The 19781-nt window shown below is 38.8% G+C and overlaps 3 protein-coding genes across 4 annotated transcripts; 2 read left to right on the forward strand and 1 right to left on the reverse strand.

Moving 5' to 3' along the window:
- Positions 1-2721: 2721 nt before the first annotated feature.
- On the forward strand, positions 2722-6285 carry LOC119722494 (protein FAM32A-like). The gene is made up of 4 exons (XM_038192647.1): positions 2722-2870; positions 4300-4450; positions 4951-5004; positions 5168-6285. Exons 1-4 carry the CDS (start codon positions 2800-2802, stop codon positions 5234-5236), a joined length of 345 nt encoding a protein of 114 aa, XP_038048575.1. The 5' UTR covers positions 2722-2799; the 3' UTR covers positions 5237-6285.
- A 1979-nt stretch (positions 6286-8264) lies between these two features.
- LOC119722498 lies at positions 8265-13045 on the reverse strand. Of its 2 annotated transcripts, none has more exons than XM_038192653.1 (4): positions 12920-13045; positions 12085-12440; positions 9233-9427; positions 8265-8700 (listed from the first exon to the last, which is right to left on the reverse strand). In XM_038192653.1, exons 2-4 carry the CDS (start codon positions 12293-12295, stop codon positions 8579-8581), a joined length of 528 nt encoding a protein of 175 aa, XP_038048581.1. In that variant the 5' UTR covers positions 12296-12440; positions 12920-13045; the 3' UTR covers positions 8265-8578. The 2 variants fall into 2 exon arrangements, with proteins under 2 accessions (XP_038048581.1, XP_038048580.1); XM_038192652.1 differs by having other exon boundaries at positions 8567-8700; positions 12085-12341; positions 12920-13032.
- Positions 13046-13083: 38 nt separating this feature from the next.
- Positions 13084-18920, forward strand: LOC119722496 (AP-1 complex subunit mu-1). Its single transcript, XM_038192650.1, has 10 exons — positions 13084-13278; positions 13930-14086; positions 15167-15234; positions 16066-16196; positions 16422-16566; positions 16703-16829; positions 17008-17153; positions 17745-17975; positions 18068-18193; positions 18420-18920. The coding sequence occupies exons 1-10, from the start codon at positions 13237-13239 to the stop codon at positions 18513-18515; spliced, it is 1269 nt and encodes a 422-aa protein (XP_038048578.1). The 5' UTR covers positions 13084-13236; the 3' UTR covers positions 18516-18920.
- Positions 18921-19781: the final 861 nt, after the last annotated feature.

Genomic DNA, 19781 nt, shown 5'->3' on the forward strand with positions numbered 1-19781 from the left:
CCAGTTTAAGACTACTTGCAGCAAAAAAAAAAGCAATAATAAAAGCATTCAGATATGGTGTTGAAGGTTTTGAGATGATTTTTCCAACATTCAAAGAGGAAATTTGGTGAGCCTAATTAAATGTTTGCATCGATTAAATCTGCCTGTTTAATAAGTGGCCTTTGTTGACGAAATTTATTATGCTGTGCGTATGTCTGATGCACATTGTTTTAATTTAATATGTCAACTCATCGACAAAGAATGAAAAATGAAAAACATTATAAATTTGCTATCGGGAAAGGGGTCCGTGGCTAGACTAGTCCGTGTTTTGGGACCAACAATTAATTAGTGACAGTGATTTGGCTGGTCTTGCACATGTGGGTAGTTACCGAAAAAAATCCAATTTTTTTTTTTTTTTTGGTGAAGTGGATTTTCCTGAACTGTCTTTTGTTTGAATTGCAACGATTCCTTGACATGGTGTGTGGTTAAAAAAAAAAATATTTTAAAAATTTGAATTATTTTTGTATTCTGTTTTCTATTCATTCATTGTGTGTATCGGACGTGGGTCTTCCGATTGTTGTAAAGAGACAAATACCTTACCACACAGATGCCTTAATTTTGTTACATTTTTCTAATCATAAAAAACAGTTTCAGACTTTTCAGATAATTGCTTAAAATTTTGCTCCAAATGTTGCGTCATTCCTGTAGCTGCGCATATGTGGCATATGATTTTTCGGTTTCTAACATTGCTTTCGTTTTATTATTTTTGGACAGTTTGTAAATTTATGGGTTTTTTGTTTTGCCTTTTGAGGAAATAAGTTGTTTTGTGTATATTTTGCTTATTCATAATCTGTAAGTTGTGTGCTGGGCACCCATATATTGTATGCCATGCTTCAATTTAGAAAGCTGCGCATAGTTTTGAAGATTTTTAATCTATCCTTGATACCAATGATATTAAGCAAAGTTGTGCTTTACATATTTAACAAGAATATTTGAAGAAAAAAAAATCAGCAATGATATGCAACTGCCCAAATTTTTTGAAAAATATTTTGAATCAAAATTTGAAACATTGGTCAATGTTGGTCAATGTTTGCCGATAAAGAAAAAACTAATTTGATAAATTGAAACTATTGTTAATTTATTGAATCGTCCTGCATTTTTGATGCCAAAACCTTATATAAACCGTTTTGTCATCGTATTTTGAAATGACAACAAAACTTATATAGACAAGCCTGTTAGAAAAAAAACATGTTTGTTAAAATTACAACACAATTACAACAGAAGTATAACTTGTATCAATTTATCTTCTGGTGGGGAATGTTAAAAATAGACTTTATTGCAATTGTATTGTAAATGCATATCTGTATACAGCATTATTATATTCGCAGGAGCTACGCCAAACCGCTCGTATTAAATTAGCTCAGAAAAGCGCACATTTCGCGTATTTCTCAGTGCAATTCTAAATGTAGAAATGAAAGAAATGTAAATACAATTGTATTTAATGTAGAAAATAACTGCTTGCAGATTGGACGAATAAATGGTATGGTGTCGAGATGAAACCGGGGGAGGGATGCAGAAGGTATGGGTGGGGTTGGGCACCACACAAGAATATTACATGATTAAATTGATTTAGAATTTGTTATATTTTTCTTTGACTCAAACTGTTGGGCCTCCTAACTTTTAACACATTATTTTGCCCAAAGACCAATTTCTGAGTAAATGCACTTAACAATGAAAAGTATTGCTTAGAGATGATTGGCTACCAGCCATAAAATGCCATATAATATGTATTGTTTTTAACTGGTTCCGTCTAGGCTGGATTTTGATTGGCAACAAATGTGTTGTATGATATTTTCTGCATAGACTGGTTTTTGCTCCCATATAATAAGTTGAAGTTGGAATTACTGATGGAGGGACTTTAGGGGAACACTATGACTTAGATTTTTGCATACTTTATAAAAATGTCAACTCCCGATGGAATATGTATCTATATTGTGTAAATATTTATGAAAAGGAGTGGTGGACTTATTGAAATATTTACCGAGTGTGTACGAGAGGAGGTTATTGGAACATTGAAAAGATATTGGAATATTGAAAGAAAAAAGGCCATTAACAAGATAATATGCCGCGCAATGTGGCTTGCACTATATTTTGTGTTTGTAGATTTTTTTTGCTGTTTGTTGTGATGGTTAGTTTTATTAATAAACTGAAAATTAACACGTGACACCCCCCCCCAACTACATGACATGACAATTTTTGGGGGGAGGGGGGAGGTGGGGAGTTGTAGGGTCAAAATTAGGGGGCAGCCGAGGTGGATGGGCATCAATTTGTAGTGTGCCAAACATTTCTTCGGCAACAAAGGCTGACAAAATTGGAACAAATACTCCCACAAAGTTGCAGTTTGTCCCCGCCCCCATCCATCCCCGAAAGCTTTTATCTCCATTCTGTATAAATAGCGCCACCACTCGGCAAGCTTGGTTGTTAAAAAAATAACATATTTGCTAGACGTAGACTACATGCGCTTGGAGAAGATCCGGTTGTAGAAGTATTTCGGTACTCGCATATTTTCTGCGGAACTATGTCTATGCATGGAGGAGCTTAAGATTTTTCATAGCTGAGTCCCTCATTTGAAAGCAATATCCAACATTTATCTTTTTGCACAATTTATGGGATGTTTTAAGTCAGTTTAGAGCTCATAATCAAAGAGATAAAACAGCAGAAAATGGAAGCGGCTCGAGACGTAGGCTAATTCTTGGAGGCAAGAAAAACCTCTTTTTGTCAGATGGATTTAAGAGATGACATTGTTTTGAGTCGATTGAAATGGCGTCTCCGTATCAGACCGCAGGCGGAACCTTGAAACTGAAGGGAATTGGTGACTTATCGAGCAAAAAGTGAGTAGTTGAGTTATTCATGAATAGTAGATATGATTGTGAATCATTCATGCCGTTTTTTGATCAGTTAGGTCCCTTTTTTATTGACAAAAAAGTAGTTTCTTCATTACGCCTAATCATTTTTTTCGTTCTAGACTGCATGTTAAGTCGGAATGCACATTGCGTCGTATAGCGCCCTCCTGCGCACAATTACAAGTAGGCCTGCACCACCATACAACACATTATTATTTATTCATAAATACCTCAGACAGTTTAGCTATTCCTATTGGTCGAGAGCCCGTCACGTGGCCGGTCTTAAACGGATGATAAAGACATGGCTAGCTGGTCTTAAACACTTTTCCAGTGTTACAATAAAATGTGGACTCCTAAAAATCCAGTGCCTCTTACCGTTTCATTGGTTGAACGTTCACAATCCTCACGTAGGCATGCGCAACACTACAAGCGAGGCAGAATTTTATAGTTCTAAATTCAAAACGCAACGCCCCAGGTGCGTTCTGCGTGACATCGCGCAGAACATGTTACGCGCGCGTCAATCTCCATAAAAGGGTTGTTTACATCTTACTCGCCAGCTGAACACTCCATTATTTTGCTAGAGGGATGTTTCAAAAAGCATAAAGTGAACTTGTTGAACAAAATCGGGATTTTTTGAACGAATTATTTGATATTTTTTTACGGATAAGGTATTTATGAATGGGAATAAATATGTGCTCGGTCGGTATTTATCACTCTGTTTAATACCGCTTAGAGTCTGGGTGCTGATAATTACCCTCGCCTCCGGCTCGGGTAATTATCAGCACCCAGACTCTAAGCGGTATTAAACGAGTGATAAAAACCTCCGGAGCACACATTTATTCCCTTATTAAATTCCCTACTATTACTATCACCAGACCATGTCCAAATGTTTAACAAAAATGCGATAGAAGTAGGGTCCAAGTTCATGAAGTTGCTCGGACTAATTCTAACGTTTTTTCTGCCTTTAAATTTTTTTTGTGAATTAAACTAAGTTTTATTGTTTTTAATTGAATCCTACATTAAATTTGCAGAACATTTCATCTTTTTCTGAATCTGATATTGGCTCTGGAGGATTTTTTTGTTAAAGGGAAATAAAGTCCGAAATTCCATTAGGTCTGATTCCCATCTCGTGAATACGCAGTCACAACGACAATCTTAGTGTGGAACCTGCCTATTCATTTAGGCCTATGTTCCTGTGAATCATGGCAATGCCAATATCTTCAAACTCAATTGTCAACAAAGACTGATCTTGCAATGAAATATGAAAAGTAAATGGATCCTAAATTATGTTTCTGGTGTTGTAGCCTAGTTTGGTCATTTCTATGATTGTAAATGTAAATTCAGAAACAGTATAAAGTAATTGAGTAATAAAAAAGGCATTTTAATAAAGAAATTATTTTTCTTTCTGATGATTTAGGAAGAAGAAAAAGAAGAAGGCTTTGGAACAGATCAAGGAGCAGCTCTCGACAACAGTAGGGGCCGACGATGAAGGCCAAGGAGAAACGAAACCCAAGATTGACAGGAGAACGCCGGCCGAGAAAGCCTTCGCTAAGATCCAGGAAAGGAGGGTAGGCAATCGAGGATCAGTGTTCCAGGCATTTTTGCTAGGATGTAACCTCAATCCTGCAAAATCCTCCAACTGCCTCCATGTAAAAATACCATACAGCCTCAATCCTGCAAAATCCTCCAATCTTTCTTGAATGGGGTCCTTGGAGGGGTGACCACTGCCTCAATCCTGCAAAATCCTCCAACTGCCTCCATGTAAAACTACCATACAGCCTCAATCATGCAAAATCCTCCAATCTTTCTTGAATGGGGTCCTTGGAGGGGTGACCACTGCCTCAATCCTGCAAAATCCTCCGGCAATCACTGTCAATATGTTGAAGCAGAGCCAGGGACATCCTGGAGCAGTGTGGAGGACTTTAAGTATAACACAGGCCTACATTTGTGCTCGGCCGAGCATAAACAACACAAGGTCCTTTGTTGCTCCCTGATATGTATGAGCAGACCCTTATACTTTCCGTTTCAGCAGGGAATAATTTTGAACATTTTTATTTTCATTTTACAGCAAACAGAGCGCATTTTGGAGAAAGCCCAGAAGAAACACAAAGACAGAGTCAATGTAAGTATCGTCACATTTTGATGGACTTGTGTTGGCTAAATTGTGTTTTGACTGGTTGTTGGTTGAATTGTGCTTATTTGATGCAATTTAAGCTGTATTTGAATGATGAATTAAAATAATTTTAAAAAGTTTTATTAATAATGGCTTTTGTTTTTTCATGCAGGAATTCAACAGCAAGCTGGACACCCTGACAGAACACTTTGACATCCCTAAAGTCAGTTGGACCAAGTGAGAAGGCTTATTACAATCTCCAACAGGTAAAACGAACGATTGGCGTGGTTACAGCATTGCCATGGTTACAGCAGATTCAGGACTATCTTTCTGTCAGCTTCAAAGCAGTGTTTCTTCATTCGGATCGGATGCCGATTTTTGTGTGTTTGCACTTCACGACAGCGGTCACAAAATTGCAGGATAGGTGTCGATACTTTACTTAACCACTTAACGTCGGATAACGTGTACATAAAAAGGTTTTGCGGTATTCGGAACAGATGACTTATACACACGAAACAAGTGAGGCCGGAAATATCAGGGTGTGCTACCCGCAGATGACGGCCTAAACCCGTCTGGCATCGAGGTTCGTGAAAAAAATCCCGCACCTGGGTCTGGTGAATGTCAAAATAATCCGGGCGCGAACTGGTTAATAATTATTCTAGTCATAAATCCAACTTTACCTGCTGTCGACGAAAATCCGTTAGTGGAACTGCATTGGTCGGAAAACCCTCCCAGGTTTGACTGAATTGTCTAGCGCCCTCCATTGTCCTCGAGGAAATGTGATCATGTGACCTGATATGGCTGGTTTCGTCAGCGGCAACATACCAGAAATAAACATCGTGGCGGTTCCTTCAAACTTCAAATGACATTAATTCGTGACGACATTCTATGTTGCAGCACTGGAAGGGTTAAGAAAATACAGCAGCAAACAACCATTGTACAAAAGTGGCACTTTTATTTTATTTTATTTCAGATAATGTCGTGATTAATTTAAACTTTCTTTTAAACTTTAGTACAAGTGGTTAACTCTACATATTCTGTGAAATTGTACTTGCAAATCTAAATTTGCTCATTTTGAGGTACCCATTTTTTTGTAACTTGTTTTAAGTGCTTCAGTTAAATTAATTCACATTTTGGTCTTTAACACCATTATTTGCACTTGCAATTTTTAAATTCCAGTTTTAAAATTGAAAAAAGAGAAATGGAAAAGCAAAGTATAGAGATAGGTAATTGAGGAAAAAGCCACAACATAATAAAGTTTAAGAATTTTTGAAACATTTGGATATTGAATTTCTTGTCTAACTTAATATTTTTTTTTATTTTACTTTTTCTTACAAAAAAATCTTTGGTCTCTAATGATTTGTTTTTAACTTCTACAAAGTTACTGGGTTTTCGTAGTTAAAGGGAATATACATCATTTGCTTTTGCTGTAATTTTCAGAAATGGATGGAATTGGGGGGTTGGAAATATATAGCAAATATAGTTACACTGACTTTTTTGAGCTTTTGGGTTCGAAAATGCTATAAAACCAAGAAAAACAATCATTTTCCTGTAGTCTGGTTCCCTGACTCCATATAAGAAGAAACAGAGCAGTTTACATACATTGGGGAATCGTAAGGTCAGGGAACCAGTCCAGCTGGCTTGTACCCGTTCATAGGTGTATAATCGATTGCAAACAAGTGCGATGGTCAATTGGGGCCAGTATTTGAAAAAAAAGCCAGTTTTTTCCAACGCTGGTCGGCTGACCAGCGTTGAATATTGATACAAAAATACCACTTTTCTTGAAAATGACAGTATACCAGGTGCCATGATTTTACAGGATGCTTTACACTGTCATTCACTAACAGTCCAGCAAGGTATTTCAAAATGATTTGGTAGTTTTATTTTTTTGATGTTTGCAAATGTTGTATTTTCCCTTTAATTGTGACTATTACATTAAACTTGGAACTTTGAAGTCTTTTTTATTTTAAAGTTTTTGTAGGATTTGGAAACTTTCAGAAGTTTCAGCTGAAGTCTCAAATCTTCAATTGATGAAAAACACCTGACGTTGGATACAATTTTAATTGAGTAGATAACATAAAACTTTAATTATAAATTTCCATAAAAGCTGTGCAGCGGGCATAGAAAATCACTTAGTGGAATGAGCCTCCTATACCATTACATGAAATAAACATTCTACTGATAAAAAATTCCAGACTAGAAATTAAACGGCACTTGCAGACCATAGATTTGTGTGAAAAAAAATTTCCCAATTTTTTTTTGCCAAACCTAACTAAATTAGCCCAACAAACTTTCCAGCAAAAACTAACATATGTGTTTTTGCAATTTACTCAAACTACGGATATATTTTAATCAATTTCTGAAATGTATGTACAATATTCAGCCTTTTATACATGAACAAATGTTACCAACAAATAATTGAGTTGTCATCAGTTTATATTGAGAACTTCTAAACACCCTAACTCCATACATGTAGGTCATTTTGATAGAAGCCTTCCCTACACAGTTTTTTTCCCCTTCAGATAAACAGATCTTATTGAATCGTTCATTATAGTGCCGGCAGACTGACGTCATCCACGGGAAACATCTATTCATTTGCTCACCAGTTTTCATCGGTTGCTATGTGTTACCATTCAGCACTCCAGACTCAAGAACCATTGAGTTTCAAGATCATAAGTCTGGGAGCTAGATAAGCAAATGTAAAAAAAACCAAAAAACGGATGTCCGCGGCCACCTATAACAACAATTGCCATAATGCAAAACAAGCATCATCAGTTTTACAATTTTGTGTATAAGTAACTCACATACATTTTTCTTTTTTTTCTACAAAAACAAATTATTATGATGATAGTCTGTGTAATTTTGTTTTGCAAAATATTAAAATTACGGTTAAGAAAATTGCTTAGGTACTGATTATGCACAATAAACTCATATGTGCGTGTCACAATATGGCAATAATGGTTTGTTAACATGGACTATTCCATAAGCCCATTTCACACTAGAGCCTCTCAACCAGGGTAAAACTCAACCCGGGTAAAACTCAACCCTGGGCCAACCCAGTGCCGCCCCGGGTTGAGTTTTAGATTTTCAACCCCGCGTTCAACCCCGCATCGTTTCACACTTGTTTTATGCAAATCAAGCTTATCATGCTCAGTTACTACTATTTTGAACCCTGGCAAGAATATCACCCAGGTTGAAAATCTCAACCCTGGTCTGGAGCAGGGTTGAGTTCAAACCAGGGCGAAATCAATCTCAGGGTTGACGCAGGGTTGAAATTCTTCAAGTGTGAAACGATGCATGTTTTCAACCCTCGGTCAACCCTGTGTCAACCCCGAGATTTGTCTAGTGTGAAAAGGGCTTATACAAATCCAAGGGATATAACTGTACACTCATGAGGCCCCCAACAATGGAGAAACCATTGTGCTAGCTATTGTACAAAGTAACGGCCCCTTGACAGATTATCTGAACAATAGCTAGCACAATGCTAACGCCATTGAAGGGGTGGGAGTGTGCTCGGACAGTGCTGGTCTATTTACAGTACTTTTCTGCTGGGTTATATAGTGTTCCCAGACCAGCGTTTGGTCTACATGGTCTGTAATATACAACGCAGCTCGTTGAATGTCATGGGGTCGGTGAAAAGTAGCGACCTGGAGACAAATAAACGCTGTTGGTTTGTGTCAAAGCGCCACATGTTGATCACATGACCTGCAAAAAGGAGGCAGAAAATGAGAACAAAAATGTTCTTAGCACAGAGAACTATTACGTATTGAATCAAATTAGGTTTTGCCCTTATTACGTATTGGGCTTTTGAGTTTTTCATCCTTGCTACGCAGGGTAGACTTATTCATGCTTTTTGTAAGACTACCCTAGCTAACTGAGTCCGAATTTTTAGTGTTGACTGCATATCATTAATTATTCATGCACACTTCCAAATATGGATTGACATAATTTCAAAAAATTACACCCAAGGGTACATGTAACATGCTCTCCTATTGGTTATCAATCTCCCAGCATCCTTTGCAATTTCTCAGAAAGTTGGCCCTCAAGTTTCAGACTCATGAATATTCAGTGCGTCAGCAAACCTCATGCATAAATCTGATTGGCTGATGATGGGGTTCAAAGTTCAGATTCTGACTGTTTGCCAGAGTCATCTTACGTCTCAAATAACTAGTAAAACGACCCAATAAATGAATAATCATGATTTTGCGGGCAAGAAAAGAAAGAACTTTAAACTTGCCTTGGTCGGAGCGAACGTAGTTCCCCCGATGGTCTCCGATGAAGTGCATCCCGGACTCAAAGCTGACCTGTTCAATATGCCGCATGTTGATCAGAACGTCGTCCATTAGCGGTCGGTACATGGTCTCCCCTTTCGGCTTGACTACCTCCGACTGGAAGACGCTGGCCGAGCCCTTGACCGGCAGGAAGTTGCGACCTGAGGTCGGGGAGAAGGTCAAATTGTCTTCAATCATTGGTTCCATGCTGCTTTGCTCGTACATGTACATGGTGGGAACCAGTCAATTTTTGTCTTCGTCGGAAATATTTCAAAACTACAGTGAATTAGTTCTGTACACAGTGCAAAGATTTTCCAACTTCATGCATGCATGCATGTAGCTTGCAAGCATTTTAGACCAAAATGATTGTCACAGTGCACAGTTGTCATGCACAAGTTTCTCTTGTCTGTTGACATGACTAAATCAGCATGGCTGGCACATTACTGGCACTTGACACTGAATTTGTGAAAAGTCAGCCTTGAACAGTCAAGTGCATCACACCATACTAACAATACGTGTACTGTACACAAACTGGGTTTACCAGAGAATTGTTATTGAATATTATGTTAATATACAAACTTTGGAACTGCTAACCAAAAAAAAACTTGTTACCATCACTGCTGATGTTACACACTTTCAAACATCTTTAACTTTTCTCATTCACTTATCGTGTCAGGGCACATAAATGTTTTCGAAAAAATATACTAAGCAAGAAACTAGAACAGTTAAAGAAATTAATTGTACATGTAAACATGTACTATTGAGGTCATATTTTGTGTAGCAAACAAGTTTTAAAAATTGTTTGGCCAACCTCTCTCTGTAAATAAGCCAAGTCCTCTGTTACAAAGTTCATGGCTTAGTTGCTAGCATTTCCTGACTGTCGTCTGTAAACAAACTGTGGCCTTGTTATCAGTGTCAGGTACATGTAGGTTGACCTCTCGGAGGTCAGCCAAAAACTGTTGAATCGTAAATCCATTGTTCAATGTATAAAAACTATAATTGGTGCTGGTTTATTTTCCAGAGGGAATGTGTTGGTACTACGGTTGTAAATGCTTTTTAGAGCTACACAATTCAGATTCTTATTCCTCAGTGTTCAGCTATATTGACTGCACAGCTGGCTTAAATGCCTTGAGCAGTGAATGTGTATCGTGTAGTTGCTACGTACACTCAACCAAAAAAGAAAGTCCCCCCCCCCCTTCGAATTTATGCAATTTATGACAAATGATACTGAAAACAGTTGCACTTTTGTGTGATACGTGAAAGTTGTGGTTCACACTCACCTTGCACGCATACAAAAGTGCAACTTTTTTTCGGTACCACTTGTCATAAATTGGATAATTTTGTACACATTATCACTGTTTTAGGTCAAACAAAGAGTATGGCTGGATTGCTAAGGAATTTCTGTACTGATCAGTCGTTATTTGAGCAAGATGTGCTCAGTAATTTTTGAGTTAGACAAAAAGTATTAAGGGGGGACTTTCTTTTTTTTGGTTGAGTGTATCTCAAAGTACTACACCAGCTAGTATCTTGTGCAAATTACAAAGCTAGATCATTATGTTGTGGTTATGTGCTTCGTGGTTTTCTACATCTCTTACAATCCCACACCAACTGATAGACCTGATTGCTTTGCTGGCCCATCATGATGTTGGGTGATATTTAGCGCTACACATCGTACAGTCCAACACCAACTACATGTAGTGTTCTATTTTCTTGACTTACTGGATCATTGCAAAAGGGGCTTAAATTATCTCTGCCATAGGTGTATTGTAGTGGTGGGAGAAATACAAGATTTCAAAATCTGGTTATCCTCATTTTTTTTCACCGGAAGTTCCTATTCAGCTAACAGTCAGTCATGCCAACAAAAAGTGAGGAGTGAGGTGCCACATGCAATGGTAGACACTCTCTAATAAGTTGAATGGGCAGGCTATTCATATACCAAGAAGACCACTAGCAAGTAAATGTAGTTACATACATGTACAATCAGAGACCATGGAGCAAATTAGGGGATGTTTTGGTTGTTTTCTTTAGCCTGTGTCACACAAGAATGGAAGACTTATTTATTTTCTAAATTTGGTTTCAAATATCCCGTTTCCAAAATCGTAACTGAAATTAAAAAAAAACTGATCTAAATCCCACCACTAGTGTATTGGAGTAGGTACTTTGTTGGTTCCTACATATTCTACAGCCCTATACCAACTAGTATGCTGCACTAATTGCACACCACAAAATATTCAACAATATCGGAAAACAGCCCATGGAAAATTCATCCAGAACTACATGTATATGTGAAAGTGGCTTATCAAAACTACTCAAACATCTGAACAAGAAAATGTTCTGAGTTTTAATAAAGTAAGCACCAAATTGAGAATTCAATCAAATGTAAACCACCACAAGTCAATCACAAGCCAATCACAAGCCAATCACAAGTCCATTACAAGTCAATCACAAGTCCATTACAAGTCAATCACAAGTCATTCACAAGTCAATCACAAGTAGTCAATCACACACAAGTCAATCACAAGCCAATCACACACCAATCACAAATCCATCACAAGTCAATCACAAGTACATCACTAGTCTTAAGTCCAGTCACAAGCTATTCAAACCATCTGTGACAAGGCATTTCATTGTCATTGTTCCTCGCTGTTACTAACTTGTGATCTGACTAGTGCATTGACCTGTGATTGGTTCGATTATGTTACGCCCGAAACTTGATCATCAATCCCAAATTTGGTAGGGACTATCCCAGCTTAAGTTGGGACGGATGGCCTAGTTAGGGTACAATAATTACAACTCTGGCAAAATTGACTCAATGTACCTCTGAAAAGGGACGGCTCGAAATGGTTGCATCGCTTGTGCCTGGGCTCTTCCATCGTCTCTACTTCCACCCTCTTCCTTTTCTGGCCAAAGCAGTAGCCACCGTTGAGGGCACCGTTCGCCCCATTGTGCTGGTGGCTGTTGACGTGCCCACCGGTTACCATGCTCATGTCGAACTGCGCTGTGTGGAATGGATTTCCTGGAACTTGCATGGTTGTAGAGAGTCTTTACCGTAGACGTTGACAAATCACACGACGCCTGATTGGAGGAATATGAAGTGGTTGAGCGAGAGGGGTTTGCAGTTTAATCTAAACTTGCTGATCAAGTTTGTCCATAACTACATGTAGTACATGATTTCTGGAAAATAAGAATTTAAAAAAAACTGTATTATCATTATTAAATACCGACTAGTATAATTTCATAACGACATTACTTTTTTTGCTTAATATAAAATAATAATATTCAATAAAATTAAAAATAAATATTAGACCCCTAAAACTAAAAGGCCCTATCATGCCTATATTAAATGTTTGAAATGCGTTTGGCGATAACAATGTGGGCATGTGCACAACACCAACACGAACAGATGAAACCAAATATGAACAATCATCTCGATAATGGTCTTTTATCAACCCCCCCCCCCCAACCACGATAGAACCGCCCATTTAATTTTAATTCACTTCCTTTTCAAGTGTTTTTCGTCACGTTTCAAACATGTCAAATGCAAAGCCAAAATTAACATGATTAAAAATTGAATTCCACGAGTTACATGATCGAAATCTGCACACAAATTTCCAAGAACAATGTACTACAAAGACTAATCTTTCAATTGTTACCTTCGGACAAAATTGTTGAAAACCTGTACGGCAGGTTGTAGGCGCCAACTTTCGCAGCAGTTTTCAAACGTGTTGTGTGATCGCAGTTTGAACATTTTATTTACGTTCATGACGTATGCATATTAATGAGGTCATTTGAGGTCAAGTCTGGAACTGGCGCGCGCTGTGCATGATGGGATTCCTCACTTGCGGCCAGCCACATCAGAGCTTTGGTTTTACGGCCCGTAATTTCCGGGCTAAAACCCTTGTAATTGTCAAATTTAAATCCCCAATGATCGGTTTGGACAGTTGAAAGGTGACGCTTAAAGTCTGCCATCATGTCTTTGTCGGCGGTTTTCTTCCTGGATGTGAAGGGAAAGGTAAATTAACGTTGGAGGTGTGTCCGCATGGGCAACATTTTGCATTGCATGCATTGCGTTGGTTGCCAATAGGTTGTGCATGTTGAAGTGGTCCAATTTCCGGACAAAAAATGAATATACAGCTTTAATTTAAATAAAGTTTTCCGGTATGAACTTTTTTGGAATTATTTAGGGCCTAAGCTAAGGCTAAGTGGAAAGAAATTCCTTATTTCCTCCGTTATTTAAATTATTTTGAGACGTAAATATTTTCCAAGACGGCAAGATTAATATTTTTCATCCTAAAAGTAAAACTAATTTTTTAAATAGCCGCCCTCTTGCTAGGCTTGTTTTAGTTTGTCTGCAATAACTGACTATACCTACCTATAAATTGGCTATTTTATGAGCGACTTCCTGATGTTGTGATAGGCATGATAGGCCCCCTATTATGAAATGTAGTTTCAAGATATTAAATGTTTGTTATGCATTTTTTTTAACTGCTAAGTGCTAGGCTACATTTGAAATGTTAGATGTGGGTCATGAGCCTTATTTAAGAAAAAATTGTTTTAAAGCACAATAATTATGTTTGTTCATTACAAAACAATATGCCTATCACTTGTTATTACTAGTATTAGGCCTATTTATCATTATCTTTTGTCCTTAATTTTTCCCTAGGTGCTAATTTCCCGAAACTACCGTGGAGATGTGGACATGTCCTCCGTGGATAAGTTCATGATGCTGATTCTGGACACAGAAGAGGAAGGTCAAGTCTCGCCCATCATAACACATGGGGCCGTCACGTTCATGTACATCAAGTACAACAATCTCTACTGTATCCTTATCAGGGCTTGGACTATCAACAGGACTGCTGAATGGAGTCCAACGATTTGTCGGCTGATCTAGTGCCTTCTCAGACTGGGACCTTGAGTGCAGAAAACATGCAAAACAAAATCAGGCCAACTTTAGTCCCTCTTTAGCTGACAAAATTCTCCCAAATTTTTATGAGGCTAGGCAAAGACAAGGTCCTCAGTATTTCACCAGCCGAGTTTGAGTTCTCAATTCAGTGTTAAGAGGAGACTTTTCTTCAACATTTTGCACCTGAGAGTGATTCAAAGTGATTTGAATATGAAGCCTAAGACTAGACTGGTACATGTCCAACATTTTTGAGAAGATTGACCCTTCAGTGGTCTGGTGGCAGACCATGGAAAGATGTATAGAAATAGAGACCGGTACCAGATGTTTCTTTCGACACAGTTGATTGATGCAGTACTAAAGGGATGTTGGACTGGTTGTTTCATGTGCCAGTCTATTTTCTTGTTTTGCATGTTTTCAATATCTTAAGTTTTGGGACTCTCAAGCACAGTATTGAGAGTCCCAAAATTTCAGACTAGTGCTTTCTGTGACATAACGAGACCTGTGGTCTAGGGAATTTTACAAAAACTGAGCATTTAATATTGGGTTTTGCCCTTCACTGATGTAATTTCATAAACATTGTAGTGTCCGAGGACTTGCAACAAAAAGTCACAAGCCTACTAGGGTGGGACTCGGACCCATGACATCCTGAACATTGTAATTTAACATCAAGTTTTCTTTTCAAAGAAAAGTCAAATGTTCATCTTTATGAGTCTGTGTTAATTTGTCATTATACTTTTGTTTCCCATTAAACATCTCAAGAAATGAATTGTTCTTGTTTATTACATAACTTCTACTTTTAGATTAAACACCTTTTTCAACTCAAATTTCAAAAATACACTGAAAAACCAAATCTAACAAACCGAGGTAAATTGGCCATTTATGTAAAATCTTGGAAATGGGCAAGTTTTCAGATAAAGTGTTTTTTCATAAAATTGTGAATGAGCCTATTGGTTTTTTGTTTCGAGACTAAAAAAATTGCTTAACTCTGAAATCCCAGTGGTGGCCTGTTCCAAGAAGAATGCAAATGTAGCGCTCGTCTTCACGATGCTCCACAAAATCGTTGAGGTAGGTGACTAACATTTACCAGAAGGAAACATGACATAGAGTTTGGTTCTCTCATCTTTCATTGCTTTTTGATGTCAACCCTAACCATCCAAGATCCATAAAAATCCACAGGGAGGTTTTTGGAGGATTTTGTAGGATTGAGGAAGGTAGAGTCCACTCAGCCCAGCCATGTTACTTTCTATGGGGCTTGATACTCCTTGAAATTTGGTAGGTACTAAGAGTATGCCATTGGATTTTGTAGGATTGAGGTAGGAGAGCCCAGCCACTGGTATTTTATGGAAATTGATGCCCATTTGAAGTTTCAGTTCAAAGAATATATCACTGGAGGACTTTGGAGGATACAGAAAGGTTCCAATAAAAAAAACAACCATTAACCCTAACCAAACTCAACCCATCAAAGCCCAACAGCAGGTTTTGTTTGTTAGGATAGGTACAGTACCCCTAAACTGATGGTATTTTACATTGGGTTTGGCATACCTCCATAAACTAAGTCCAACATTGTGTGTGTGTGTACAATTTCCCATGTGGGTGTTGGAATTTGCCAGGATGGGTATGGTTCCTAGTAAATTATGCTAGGGAGTTAGGGTTAAGTTAATTTTGAACAGAGCCAGACATTTAGCTGCTATCGAAATAAACCTCTTTCACTTTAACCAGCCTATTCAGTCACAAGACATTGGATGAACAGTAACAGAGAAATGTCAATGTCATAGTTCATTTGAATAGCTTGTGACTTGAATTGGGACTGGAGGACTTGTGATGGACTTGTGATTGACTCCACGTCAATACTGCCTCTTATTGCTCCGATTGTGATTTTTTTTTGTCTGGATCCAGGTTCTGACCGAGTACTTCAAGGAATTAGAAGAGGAAAGCATCAGAGATAACTTTGTCTTGATCTACGAACTTCTGGACGAGTTGATTGATTTTGGCTACCCTCAGACAACAGACAGCAAGATCTTACAAGAGTAAGTCAAGAAAAGGCCCAAAAATTCTTCCTGTGAACTCCTTCCCAAAAAACTTTTCTTTTTTTCTTTTTCTTTTTTGACAATCAAAGCAATGTTTAGTTTTAGAGATGTGAGGAAAAAACGAAGGGCAGGGTGGGAATTGAACCTTGGCCACAGAGGAGGAAGGCAAGAGAAGAACCACTGCACCAACATAACTCTCCCTGTATAACTTGATTATTTTGGCAGGTATATTACCCAAGTCGGACAGAAGCTGGAGATTGCCCCCAAACCCCCGCCAGCCATCACCAACGCCGTGTCGTGGAGGAGTGAAGGGGTCCGATATCGCAAGAATGAGGTTTTCCTCGACGTCATCGAATCTGTTAATCTTCTGGTAAATCAATGCCACCAATTCTGTCAATCCATAAAGCTTTTGTTAGGTGTAAAATTTAGATTCAGTTGTTTTGTTGGAGAGCAAATACAAAATGGAAAGATTAAATTCTTTGTTACCCTGTTTTCTGTCTTCGCAGGTGAATTCTAATGGTAACGTCCTGCGGAGTGAGATTGTTGGCGCGGTCAAGATGCGAGTGTTCCTGAGCGGTATGCCAGAGTTGCGACTAGGACTGAACGACAAAGTGCTATTTGAAAACACAGGCAGTAAGTGTGGCGCCCTCAGGGATGAAAATTTGTAGATTGCTTACAAGTTCATTTCATTTTATTTTCAACTTGTTTTCTATTATTAGAGGAGGTGACAAGTTCCTTAGCATGATTTTATCATAAGTTAAAACATTACGGAAAAGATCAACTGTTTGTCTTATCTCCCTGCCAACTCTAGGGGGCGGCAAAAGTAAATCCGTGGAGCTGGAGGACGTAAAATTTCATCAGTGCGTCCGGTTGTCTCGCTTTGAGAACGACCGAACCATCTCATTCATTCCCCCTGATGGGGAGTTCGAACTCATGTCCTATCGGCTTAATACTCACGTGAGTAGAAAAATCATTCCCATTTTTTTTTTTTTTTCAGTTCTGTGGAATTTCATAGTGTACTGGCACTGTAGGCTTGGTAGGAAGTGTGGTCTAGTAGTTAGGGTTTGTGGCTCTTGATAAGAGGGTCAGGGGTTCGAATCCAGCTGATGGCCATATGTCGTGTCCCTTGGCAAGCCACTTTAGCCTAACCTGCCTCTCTCTACTTAGGAGTATAAATGTAAATGGGTACTGGCTAGTGTTAAGTGGTTTGTAACAGATCAGAGGCTAGGGGGAGGGGGTTCAAATCAAGCTGGTGGCCATGTTGTGTTCTTAGGCATGCCACTTTACCCTAACTTGCCTCTCTCTACTTAGGAGTATAAATGTAGACGGGTACTAGCAAGCAGTTAGTGGTTTGTAACTCTGATCAGAGGCTGGGGGGATTCAAATCCAGCTGGTGGCCATTTGTTTTGTTCTTGGGCAAGCCACTTTACCCTAACTTGCCTCTCTCTACCCAGGAGTGTAAATGGGTTCTGGCAGTAGCTTGGTGTAACTTGCACTGGACTCCACAAACAAGTCCATCATTAAATATGGATATTTCTTTCTTTTCAGGTCAAGCCCCTGATCTGGATCGAGTCGGTCATTGAGCGGCATTCCCACTCTCGCGTAGAGTACATGATCAAGGCCAAGAGCCAGTTCAAACGTCGTTCCACGGCCAACAACGTCGATATTATTATCCCCGTGCCCAACGATGCCGACTCGCCTAAATTCAAGACCACCGTCGGCTACGCCAAGTATCTGCCGGAGAGCAGCGCTGTGGTCTGGCACATCAAATCATTCCCGGTATTTATTTTATTTATCCATTCTTATTTAGCACTTTGGTTGTGAATTTAATTCCTTCTGTCAACACTGTACATTTTCTGTCCTCCACGCAGGGTGGCAAGGAGTACCTCATGAGGGCGCACTTCAATCTCCCCAGCGTGGAGGCCGAGGAAGCAGAAGGTCGACCACCAATCAGCGTCAAGTTTGAAATTCCATATTTCACCACATCTGGTATCCAGGTATGTAGGCTATAAAAAAATTATGATCTTTGGGTTTTTGTCAAAATCACGATCGATCAAAAGATTGTTTTAACTCTCTAACTCTATTTAGCTGCATAGCCAGTGGAGGGGGGGGGGGGGGCTGGGGATACTGAGGGGTAAGGGACTTTGAGAGGGGGGAGGGGATGGCTTTTTGGACAAGTGCCCCCGTCCCATAGACTGATCCTTATTTTCATTTTTTTAACAGGTTCGTTACTTGAAGATCATTGAGAAGAGTGGATACCAGGCGTTGCCATGGGTACGGTACATCACACAGAACGGCGACTACCAAGTCAGAGTATAGTGGAACCAGTGAAAAATAAAGTTAAAAAAAATTCCCGAATAAATTGTACTACAGGAACCGGGTACGAAGAGATGTTTACCCACAAAAACCAAATGATCATGTATATAAGAACTGTTAAAAAGTAACCAGTACATATTATGTGTACAACTTAATCCTTATTTAAATTTATATAGCAATTCAAATGCGGTAGAATTTACTTTTGAATTTACACCTTCGATATTGCACAGCGTTCCAAAGTGAAGTTTTGCAACGGACAGTACCCTATTATTGCACGTCGGGTTTTTTCTGAATACTTCACGCTTGTTACTCATTATCAACCCTTTTGGAACTTTCCCTGAAATCTCCAAAATCAAGCTCTGTGCAGGAAACCAATAATAGTGTTCTTGTTTTTTTGTGTGTGTATTTGCTTTTGGGGGGGGGGTAACTTTTATCATCCCCAACGTAAAGAAGAGAAAAAAAAAACACGATATGAGCCGGCTGTGAGGCAAGGTCGTATCACAGGAGGAGTGGATTTTGATCAGGCTGGGGGAAGTTGTTCATTTTCCAATTTCCGGATAAGCTCACATCTGCGTGTGAGAAAAAAATGCCTTAGAAAGTATTCTGGTACAAATAGACTTTTGATGCAACTCGAGTAAATTCTGAATTCAAGTTGCAACATTTTTTTGATGAATTTACACGCATTTGTTTCGGGCAATGAATAGGGGCACTTTTCTTGCAAGCAACTATGCTTTAAATATAAGTAAAGTAATTACAGGAAACGGTTTCTTAGGCCAAAAAAAAAAAGTCTCCGGTTTCTGGTATGGAGCTTGCCCCAAAAGTGGTGCGGTGACGCGGCTTTTTTTTTTTTTTTTACCTTTCTTTTTTGCTTCAAATGTCGGCTGATGACTGCAAATGGTGCCCGACTAAACTTGGTGCAAATGTATGGGAGTCCGGAGAGGCCACATAAAACTTATTCTCGATCATAACCCCATCTAAAAACACGTTAAAATTGTGCAGCAGCAGGATTCCAGTCAAACCAGTGAGTTTGGTGGTTTTGAGACATCATCTTTTATTGAAAAAAAAAACCTTTTCATTTTGCCGACGCGCATGGCTACGGCGACGCGCGCGCATACCAGAAACCGGAGACTTTTTTTTTTGGCCTTGGAGACAATCCCATTTTTTTCAAACTTCAATGACCCCTTGCCCCAAGTTTCTCTTATCCTACCCCCACAAGTTTTGATATATTGATGTTTTGGACCACGAGCAATCAATCTAGCCTATTTGCGA

Source organism: Patiria miniata, unplaced genomic scaffold, assembly GCF_015706575.1.
Source record: "Patiria miniata isolate m_02_andy unplaced genomic scaffold, ASM1570657v1 HiC_scaffold_15, whole genome shotgun sequence".
Classification (NCBI taxonomy): Eukaryota; Metazoa; Echinodermata; class Asteroidea; order Valvatida; family Asterinidae; genus Patiria; species Patiria miniata.